This window comes from Zea mays, chromosome 1 (assembly GCF_902167145.1).
Source record: "Zea mays cultivar B73 chromosome 1, Zm-B73-REFERENCE-NAM-5.0, whole genome shotgun sequence".
Classification (NCBI taxonomy): domain Eukaryota; kingdom Viridiplantae; phylum Streptophyta; class Magnoliopsida; order Poales; family Poaceae; genus Zea; species Zea mays.
Window position 1 is genome coordinate 287013947 of NC_050096.1, and position 11186 is coordinate 287025132.

Here is an 11186-nt window from a genome sequence, read left to right on the forward strand (position 1 = left end):
GTTCAAAGTTAAATTGTGTTCAGATTCTGGTTCCGAGGGGGTACAGGTACGTACACATTGCACGAGCAGAATGTGATTCAGGGGTAGGGTCGGAGTCCGTTTCAGCAGTTGGGTCGTCGTGCTGCGTTGGTCTCCAGTCATTGTCGTAGTCGGGTGGGTGGCGGTTGCCGGGATCCGTCCATTTGAGGCGTCGGGGGTCACTGCACTGGGCTCTGGGTAGTCTGGACCGAACTCAAGCGTCGTCCTCGTGCCCTTGTGCATTCGGATCTCCAATTCTTCATGACCCATTTGTGTTGTATTTACTCTCTTGGTCGGATTTGTTGATAAATTGCTGCGAAGCTGACGTGAACGGCAGGTCTCTCCTCGTGTTTGCTGGCGACCTGAGGGGACCCGATTTTCTCGTTGTCATGTGAAAACCAACGGCCCCGGAGAGACGCGAGGAACAGAGGGAGCATAGTGACGTCCGACCGAATCGAGCTGCACGGGATTCTAGCGTCGCGTCGGCGTCGGCGTCCATCGGCGCTAAAGATTGGGCGAGATTCCAACCAGCCGAGCCGGGCGTCAGGGCGGTGTGAATCATATTTGCAGGGGAAAAGAAAGAAAGAAAGATCTGGCGAGAGATCGGCGAAGGGACTGGTGCCGTGTGGCCCGGGCACCCGTCCCTGTCGCCCCAGATGGCCTCCGGATTCGCCCGCGATCGTCTGCTTCCGGTGAAAATGCACTCGACGACGGCCTCAAATCAAATGTCTCATATTCTCAAGAGCCAAGGCGAACTGGCGAAGATACACCAGAGTAGTCGTTCGCAAGGTGACTTGGCACCAACTAGGGCAAAAGAGAGGGTCAAAAATATCCGGGGAGGGGGACCAGAACAGGATTGCAGGGCAGGAGGAGAGGTCAAAGGCAAACAAACACCTTTAGGTAGAATAGAAAGATAAGGATAAAGCGCAGGTCGGTGTGCTGGTGCTGGTGCGCGCCGTGGAGACTTGGTGGCGTTCTCCCCAGTCCTCTATCTTGCTTGGATGGCAAAAGTCAAACACTTTTTATTCTGGGAAAGTAATAATAAGAAATGAGTTCAATGGCTGGGAATTGGCAACTGGCCCAAGCAACACTTTTTATCGCCACCTCTATCGGTCCTCGTCCCACTCCCAAGTGCAGTACAGATGTACAGGACCTGTACTTGCTTCCTTCCTCTTCCTCTGTTCTGTTCTCCATGTGAAGAAGTATCGAGGTCAGCCTTTTCTTTTATGCTCAGTGACTGGGAGGGAGATGCCGGAATGGTGTGATATTCAGAAGCTAGTCACTGTAGAACTAGGTCGGGTGAAAAGGGTAATGTAAAACTATTTGTATTGTTTGTAGAGTAGAGTTTAAAATATGGAGTCTAGATTGGTGTTGTTGTAACGACACCATCTACGCTACCTACGCCTTTTAATAGCCGTGAGATATGATTTCAACTGCTTTGCTCCTATTCCATTTCCCTGTGTTGTATAGTATAGTTAGACATCAACAAAGACCAGGAAAGAAAAAAAAGTATGCGTACACACCGCTCCTACTGCGTCAAAGGACCAGGCTTTCTATACGTTATCAGGCATGCTATCCTCCATTGTTATTAGCTGGCGAATCTTGCGGATATGTTCACAAGATTCTGAGTGCCTGTTGATAATATAAAAGTTATAATAAACGCTAGTTGCTGTCACAAAGAACGGCACGTTGGAAACTAAGCTGCTCCCCCGCGTCCGCCGAGCCAATCACGCAGGCCCGACCGAACGCAGCGACTAGTAGAGTAGTAGTGGTGGCAGTGGCACTAAAAAATGGTTTGAGAAGTGCGTCCGTGTGCATCTCTCTCTCGGACACCTGGATGCGTGCGTGGAGAGAGAGGGAGAGAGAGGATGGATTGGGATCGAAGGGGACATGTTGGCATGTTGTTCTAGTAGATTCCTTTGGTGGCCTCTCGACGCAGCCATGGGCCGTTTTAGGTTCGCCCCCCGTTTTAGGTACGGCAGAGGTTAGAATGCGACTTGTCCTTTGCAACCTCCGTCTCATCTGCTCTTGACTTCTGGAAGCTGGACCCTATCTGAATCGGGGTGACAAATTTCCACACGGCGTATGGATCCATGTTACTCCAGCCTTGGGGACAGGGCATGGTGTCATTTTTTTTCTTCTAAACTTGCATCGGACTGGTAAGCAATAGAGATATTATCGTATCAATGGTCCATATTCCTGATTCTCCGAGAGAAACTTCCCTGTTGGAGAGACGCGGCCAATTAAGAGCTTATTTGAGACAAATTTTTTTAATAATTTTTATGAGAATCTGAATTCCTAGATAATCTAGGGCTCTGCACGGTTTAAGGTCTACAAAAGTGACGGATTCCTCCCGTCACGAAGACTCGATAGATTCTACTTTCGTATTGATTTGAACGATTTATACAGAAGCAATTTAGATAAAAGCAGCCCCAGTGGTGGGCTAAACCATTATTCTTGCTCTTAAACAGTCTCCAACAGTTTTCATATCTCATCTTCTAAGGGCCTGTTTGGTTGGGCTGTGGCTGTGAAAAAAGCTGTTGTGGGCTGTGAGCTGTTAAAAAGCTAAAAATCGTTTGGTGGAAATCACTAAAAGCCGTTAAAAGTTTTTCGATATATGTTTTCACAGTTTCATCCGAAAGCCACTAAAAGCAGGTCCAGATGTGCTTTCAGTTTTACACTGCGAGAAAATCAGCTTTTAGAAAAAACTGCTTTCTAGATCTAGGCCTTTGATTTGGCTTTTGGCTTTTAAAAGCCAAACCAAACACACCCTAAGATTCTATCACACCTACTATTTCAATCTCTATGGTCTTCTGAACTGTTGTCTACAACATAAATTGCATAATCTTATACACCATCTGTTCTGTTGGAGACAGCTTTAACTTTGATTTTTAGTTTGCTCTATTTCTCGAATAAATATACATGGATAAATAGCCAATTTGTTGTAGGTAAAACCTCCGAGAGACTGAAAAAAACGACCTTCTCCTAGGGATAGAAAGCCTCCGCACAGTCAGCGGGAAAAGACGAGGTAGCTTAGCCACTAGCCGGCCGGGGACAGCAATCACATAAAAAGCATGAAACAATGCCCACTCTAATGCAAGTGGATAGACATCTAACCAATCAAGGAATCCGATTCAGCACGGATAATGAAAATAATGGTGTTCTTTAATCTGGCCAGAGTCCAGAGCGGTCCGCATCCTACATTTCTGGGGGGCATCCCCTTTGTCGTATCATCTGGCTCTCCTCCTTTTAGCTGCATCAGTCGGTGCATGGTGTGGTGGCTCAAAAGAGAGAGAGAGAGAGAGAGAGAGAGAGAGAGAGAGAGAGAGAGAGAGAGAGAGAGAGGGAGAGATTCCTCTGCCTGCTCGTCCAGAGCGCAGGCCTTTTGTTTTGCTTCAGAACCCTGCCCAGCATCGTCGTCAAAATGTGGGCAGATAGGTTCTCCCGGATTCTCGTTTCATATGGTTGGAGGCCGGCGCTAGAAATAAATTCTTGACGACAAATTGTATTCCAGTGCGGCATCTCTTTCTGGTTGGTGATCAGCTTCTGGATCAAGTTTTATACTAGCATGAGAATGTAGCGTGGTATCTATCTAGGATAATGAAGAAGGGAATTTGCAGCTGGTGGCTACAGTACCACAGTAGCATGTTTACAATTACAGCACACCATACTTATGGATTCGGTGAGTCTAAGAACTCTGTAATATATATAGGACACGTAGACTATTTACGTACAAACAACATACTATTCATATTATTCCTATTTTCTAGAGCATAACGGCGGCGTGTAAAAATGTTAAATTTTGTTTTTTTCTCTCTCTCTCTCTCTCTCTCCCTCAAGAGGATTAGGAGGAGATGATTCTACATCGTCTCTTCTAAAATAGTTATCCTTCTTGCTCTTTCTGAGGATTCAACTATTTTTAAGTTAACCAAATATGTACATGCAAATATCATTATTTATATTATATAATTAGTATAACTATATAGTTGTTTTTTGAATTTTTTTGTAATAAATTTATTTAAAGATACGTACGTTGTTATTTTTATTTGTAAATATAGTTAAATTAAAAGGCTTTAATCATTATAAACACTATGGTGATAACTATTTTAGAACGAAGGAAGTTTTTGATAGAGAAGCCGTGTGGTGTACAAGAATCGTAAAATGAATGATTGACACCGTCGTAGCAGGCTATCCTGATTGGAACCATTAGAGCTAGTAGTTAGCTAATTAATAAATTATTAGCTGAGTTGAGCCAACTAATGAAATAATTGTTAGTTGTTATATAGGTAGCTAACAATTAGCTATTAGCTGATGTTGTTTGGAACCCAACAACTAGGGGCGAAGCTAGGGGGTTTTGTTGGGGTTAACTGAACCCTATAAAATTTGAAAAATACTATACAAATATATTGTTATTTAGTGTATTTAAATGATGATCAGTGAAACCGACCCTAATGACTTTGTTGTTTGGCTTGTTCCCTGCCAACAACTAATTTTTAGTAGCTAACTATTAGTTTTAAAGGTTCTACATATGGTATACGAACGAACACTTTTTACACTCTACCCATTCACTTTTTACACAACTCGGACAAGACAGACCGGAACCGGTTGGAGATAGCAACAAGCCACTGTCCACATTCTACGTTTGGATAAGAGAAGGCAGGTACAATGGATTCTTGTGTCTGTTTCCATCATCTCTCGACAGAGTCATACTAGAACCCGACCTGGAATTCCACGCACCTACATAAGATGTTGCTCTCCTTCCTCTGGCTATTTTTATTCTTCACGAATTCTGATGGAGGGGGTTCGTTTCTGGCCCTGAAATGATGGCCTGAGGTTTGAGATTCCCGACCCGTTCTCCAAACAGTGAAGGCCAGTGGATAAAGGATAGAGTCCGGTCCGTCCTGTGCTGTCACGGTCCAGGTGGGAAATGCGTGGGAGTGGAAAACAAACAAGAAAAGCAAGCCGCAAATTCGCCCGTCCCTCCCGCGGATAGATGGACGACGCAGAAACTAGCCAAAAGCCAACCGTACGTGAACCATCAGGCAGGCATCAGTGTATAGATTCCAGCTGCCCGCCGCATGCTAGAAGAAATGTGCGGTGGGCACGTACGTAAAACGTGTCGCGCGGCGACTCGGCGGGCGGGCGGAGACCGTACGCTACCAGATGCGGCGCGCCGATCCCGCGCGCGCGACGCGAGCGAGGGGAACGACCGCGTGCTATGCTTCCACTTTGGTTGGGTGATGTGAGCCGCGTCACCGCGCACGTCCGAGCGCCCCGACAGCGTCGCGCGTGGGCGCGGGCAGCGGACGGCCCCCGTTGTTCCGCTGCCCAGGCCCCAGAGCCCAGAGGAGAGTACTAGTACTACTACTCGTACCTCCCTGCCCAATCCATATCCACTACAGATGCGTGCACTTGCGCCCCTCTCGCCGATAAAGGGAAAATCACTGGCGGCCGTCGCGTTCGGTTGGCCAGTTGCGCACGCGGCATTAGAGGTGGATATCGAGTTGACTCGTTAAGGAAACGAGCTTACTCGGCTCGACTTATTAAACAATCAAGCCAGAGAACCAGCTTAGCTCGGCTCGTTTGAGAGCTTGAGCTAACCCGTTTAGCTCGCGAGCCACAACTAGCTCGGCTCGTTTGCGAGCTTGAGCTGACTCGTTTAGCTCGCGAGCCACAACGTAAAAATAGTATATATGTGTATATACAACAATATGATTAATTGCTAGTTAATTTTATATTAATTTAACATTAGAAAAGACTAACAATACTCATAATTTTATATATCACACTATTTAAACCCTAAATTAACATAGTTCATCACTTATTAATTCACTCAATACATATATAGGCTTTGTTTTGCAGGTAAATGCTAGCTCATTCGAGCTAACGAGCTGACTCGTTAACGAACCGAGCTGAGATGTTAGCTCAGCTCATGACAAAATTGAAACGAGCCGAGCCGAGTCACCACGAGTCAAGCGAGCTCACGGCCACGAGTATTTTGTTCGAGCCCTACGCGGCACTCCTATGCGCAGGGGCGTTTTACCGTATGCTACTGCTACCGATGATTGGTTTGCGTCGTCTTGTATATGAGAACTTTACTCGCACATTGCAAGTTCCATCTACAGATAGATCTTTGAGACAGATTCGGCCGTCGATATGCTTATATCCGAATAATGGAACAGAATACAAATATCCGTGGTGAACTTACTCTTTGGGATCACATTCTCTAAGTACTCGGTCGATCTGCAACTACCACAAGCAGCAAAGACGACCTTGTGCTGCTGCTGGTGGAGGATATATAATCCAGTTTTCATGGTCTACACTCTACAACGACGATCTCGCATGGACTCCTTGTTCATGTTGGTCTATTGGCACGTGTGGAACGAACACGGAATGCCACATGCTTCCGAGGATATCAACAGCTACGGTGACCTAGCTTCTCCAAATCATCAAGGACAAGGGTTCGTCGTTGGATACAGTACAACTCGGCGCAAGCGGGCTCAGAAGCCTTGACTGGGACTGGGATCGGAGGTCGTAGTCGCCAGGTTCAATGGTGCACTCTTTAGCTGTTTATTGAAAAATGCAGCCCTTAATGTATCCCGTGCGGACGCCACATGCACGATGTTGCTGGTAACATAAACTCCTTTCACTCGTGCGTACCAAGAGAAAAAAAAACTAACCTACTAGATATATATATCCCATCCGTCATTGAGACTTTTTTTTTCACTTTAGTTAAAGTCAAATAAGCTTTAATCATCAGTTTTCTTTTTTTTTTAAAAAAATATAGCTTTAATAGGACGAGATCGATTGTGGAAGAAGATAACATGAGAGGCTGTTACAAGTACGGGTGGTAATAGTCTAATAGACCATGATCAAATGTTTCTTCATAATTTGTTTAAATCTTTAATTAATTTTAGTATTCAAAAAATAAATAGAAATTGGGTCCGATTTTAATTTGTTCCGGTTCTTAAACTTTATATTATGAAATTTAGAGCTCATTACCACCCATAGTTAGGACTTAGGAGGGACCATATGATCATCATCACTTAATTGGACATGGAAGCGTGAGCTTTAAGGACTTCAGATCGAACACGAACACATGAATCCAGTCTTCATATGCATGGAAATCGAGTAGGACGCGTACGTGTATGCTAATGATTCTTATCGGACACGGACGCGTGAGCAGGACCGAAACGAACGTGGTAACATTATATAAACGATGTTTTGGTCTTTTTAGGTGTAAGAGTTTCACGTTCGCACCTAGAACTAGCTAGTTTTGTTTAAACTATTGATTGGCCCTTTTATTATCTTGGTGACAACGTAACATTTTTTAGCTATATATGGTCATGTTTAGATATTACTCACCCCGTTTCAAAATAATGTTCGTTTTATCTATTGGTTTTTATGTTTATATTGAAATAGATATGACGAATCTAGCCACATATACAAAATACATACATCAAGAACTGTATAAACCAAGTAATTTTTTAAAACGACTACTATTTTAAAACGAATATAGTATTTATTTTAGATAAGTTCAAATAATCTACCCTGTGCACTATATTGTTTGGTTTGGAATTTAACGTCCGGTAGCTTTCTCAGTTTTAGATATAAACATGTATATAAGTAATAGAAATAGATTTTTTCGATCTTTCTGCTCCCTCTCTTTTTATGCAACTTACATCATGCCTTTTGGGCTCGCTCACGCGTAGCAGCCAGTGTATCATGTATACGGATTGATGAAGTAGCTTAGAAATGGAGACTCCCGATATTTGATGATCGTGGAGATAGTTTGATTTGAGACGAAGGTCAACTTCAGTGTTTGGCGGTCCGACTATATGACACTAGCAGAATATTGTGTCTTAGCCATTGGTGTGCCAACTTTAGATGATCAAGACAAGATACTTCTTCCCCCTAGCTAGAGTGAGGTATGCACCCGTGTTTGTTTTGGGAAAGCCACTTTGCATGCTCGAGTTTTGCCAAATTAAAAAAGAAAACAACAGTGTCGAAGAAGTTAACCTTTTCGCCAGATTCCCAGGCAAAAGATCTCCATATGGAGCCATGGAACGAACTATCCGGAGCGTACGGCCTTTGTGTATCATCATCGACTTGGACTTGCATCGTGCACGAGGACAGCCAGAGAAAACAAATGGCAGGAGGCAGGACCACAGCGTGCTTGGGAGCGCTGCCAACAAAACCAAACGCATCCATCTGACCCCACCCCCCGCGCGCGCAGCCTCCAGACGTCCCGAAACGCCAATCCGCCACCGAAACCGATGGGCCAATCCTCCAGATGTCCCCCGTGAGACCAGGGACATGGAGATGGAAGAATCACCACGGACGATTCACGTCTAAAAAAAGGCGTTCGTCATCCATTCCAGGCCAGGCAGGATCTCACCTGGGCACGCAAGCTGTCAAGGCGTCGATCACGCATGTAAAAACTTGCACGGAACGTAAGCTAAAGCAAAAAAACGGAAGGGACCCCGCTGCAGTTCTCGGAGAGACGCGAGGGGTGCAGGCGCAAAACTACGCGTGTGGTGTGAGAAGCGGTAACTCGAGGCCGCGCCGATGGAGGGATCCCACGATTCACCGTGGAGTGTTGAGAGAGACAGAGACGTCCGGCTCCGGCCGCGACCGCGAGCTTATCGCGCTGGATGCGACGTGAGGAATCGGCAACGCAGCGCGCGCCCACCGCACCCCAGGCGCCGCGTGGTTTGGGGGCGTGGTCTCTCTCTCTCTCTCTCCTCCCATCCTGCGGTCCAGCTCGCAGATTCCATTCGCCCCGCTCGCCGCCACCACCCGTCTATACATATGCCAGGGCGGGCGCACCTCCGGAATCCAGATCCCCTCACAGTCATCCTCCACCCACCCCACCCACCGCCTCCGCCTCTCTCTCTTTCGTTTGTTCGTCTCGGCTTCCGGTCGCCGATTCTTCTCTGCGCAAAAGATTCCTGGTGGTGGTGCCCGTACCTTGCTCCACGCCTCGCTCGCGTCGCGTGCATGGGGCTGGACGTCGGCGGCATCGGGATGGGCCTGGATCTGGGTCTGGACCTCGGGCTGTTCGCCGCGCGGAGCGCCGGAGGGATGGCGGCCGCGGCCAAGGGTGCGCCGGCGGAGATCGAGTCCTGCATCAGGAGCCTCGAGGAGGAGCGCCGGAAGATCGAGGTGTTCAGGCGCGAGCTCCCGCTCTGCGTGCGTCTCCTCGCCGATGGTGAGAAGTGGTCTCCTGCTGTCCTTTCATGTACTTCTTCCTATCCTACGTATATACGCGCGCGCGCGCGTTGTTGTGGTCTCTCTTCTCGGCCCCTGGTTCGCTGACGCGGTGGTGGTGCGTGCGTCGCGGCCTGCAGTGATCGACGAATTGAAGGATGAGGCCGCCAAGAGAGGCGGAGACGCGGAGGCCAAGGCCGACGACGGCGATAAGCGGAAATGGATGAGCACCGCTCAGCTGTGGCTCGACAGCGACGCCAAATCCGACGAGGTAGAGCAGGCAACTCTAGTACGCCATGCTGCTTGTTTTCATCAGATTGCTCTATTGTTTTCCTTTTTGATCCATGGGTCTTTCATGTTTAGGGTCATTCTTACCAAATAAAATCAAACTGTAACACGGATTATTTTATCTCTACTTACAGTCTGACAAAGAGCAACTGAGTGAAATCACTTCGCCGGAGCCCAAGTTGCTCGGTGGCGCACCCATGCCCATAAGGGCCGTTGCGGCGGTGCCACCCCTGCCGCCTCCATTCTTCAGGAGAGAAGACAGCTCTGCCGGCAGTGGTCTGTCGCTGGTACCACCCGCAGCTAAGCCGCCGATTCCTCCCATGTCTGCCAGCGACAACGCGAGCGGCAGATTCTGTGCCACTATGCCACCGTCTGGCTCTGGGGCCAACTTGCACTCTCAGGCTCAGCAGCAAGCCAGGAAGGCGAGGCGGTGCTGGTCGCCGGAGCTTCACCGGCTGTTTGTTGCCGCCTTGCATCAACTCGGCGGCCCTCAAGGTACATATACACGACACCGCGGATCGTCTGTAAGAAGTTTACTACTAGTTGCTTGCTAGAGGAGATGTGTTAACGAATTTCACCGTTGGTTGCAGTTGCTACTCCGAAGCAGATCAGGGAGGTGATGAAGGTGGACGGGCTTACAAACGATGAAGTGAAAAGCCATCTCCAGGTGAGCAATGATCCGTTTTGTCCGGGCATTATTATTTCCTTCTAGTAGCGCCGCGCCGGTGCCTATTTCAGACGAAGGCGATGATATAGCATCTTGTTTTGGAAACTGATTCGATCGGCGTGTCGTGTTCGTATTTCAGAAGTACCGGCTGCACAACAGAAGATCCCCCGGCGTCGTGGCTCCGGTGAGCCAGTCGGTCATGCTGGCGGGCGGCCTCTGGGCTCCTCCTCATCAGGAGCAAAGCAGCTCGCAGTCCGGGTCTCCCCAGGGCCCGCTTCAGTTCTCTGGATCCGGTGTAGCGGCCACCGTCGGCGGCGATAGCAGCAGCAGCGACGAGGACGACAAGTCCGAAGGCTACAGCCGGAAATACGTGTAAAGGCCGCGTTCGACGGATGAGAGTGTAGAGATAGCGTCGCGGCTTCTGCTTGCCCGTCTGTGGCAATAACAGATTCATCAGTCTTGAGAGAGGTTGTAGTGCGTGCGCCCAAGAGCTCAACTGATCATGGGTTGGATTGTTTGTTTGTCATGTACGTACATGGAAAGCTGATGGCTTCCTGACTTTTAATTTCTGGGCAGGTCCCAAAATTTTCGCCCTGAGAATGAGATATTATATAGATAACATACATACATACCATATTCGTTGCCCGCCTGTTGTCTTGAATCGCGAATGGTTGCAGCGTTGTTGAATTGAATGAAATAAATACATGCCCTTGTCAGCGTCCCTGACGAAGATTGAGAGCTTCATCTCATTTGGTTCAGCAAGCAAATCTCTAGGTTTGCAACAAAGATCAAAACTCCGTGATGGAACCATAGCTAGAGCGACCACAGTAGATCAAGGGCCATGATGATCCAGCTAAATAAAAAAAAACTACTGATAATATGTGTACTAAGTACTAACCAACATCAGTATTGTACCGTGCTACTCACTTTGATCAGCATGCGTGTTTTCTGAACTAGCTAGTAGGCACGCCATTAGGCCTGCTAATGGCAAAAAATCCAATCC

The 11186-nt window shown here is 47.6% G+C and overlaps 1 protein-coding gene across 1 annotated transcript; it reads left to right on the forward strand.

The window, feature by feature from the left end:
• Window positions 1-8858: 8858 nt before the first annotated feature.
• On the forward strand, window positions 8859-10900 carry LOC100282724 (uncharacterized). Its single transcript, NM_001155631.2, has 5 exons — window positions 8859-9229; window positions 9369-9499; window positions 9651-10011; window positions 10107-10183; window positions 10323-10900. The coding sequence occupies exons 1-5, from the start codon at window positions 9019-9021 to the stop codon at window positions 10557-10559; spliced, it is 1017 nt and encodes a 338-aa protein (NP_001149103.1). The 5' UTR covers window positions 8859-9018; the 3' UTR covers window positions 10560-10900.
• Window positions 10901-11186: the final 286 nt, after the last annotated feature.

Coding starts and splice junctions, on each gene's coding strand:
- LOC100282724 (NM_001155631.2), top strand. CDS start 9,019: ATGGGGCTGGACGTCGGCGGCATCGGGATGGGCCTGGATCTGGGTCTG. Junction 9,500..9,650: donor GCGACGCCAAATCCGACGAG/GTAGAGCAGGCA, acceptor CTCTACTTACAG/TCTGACAAAGAGCAACTGAG. Junction 10,184..10,322: donor AAGTGAAAAGCCATCTCCAG/GTGAGCAATGAT, acceptor TTCGTATTTCAG/AAGTACCGGCTGCACAACAG.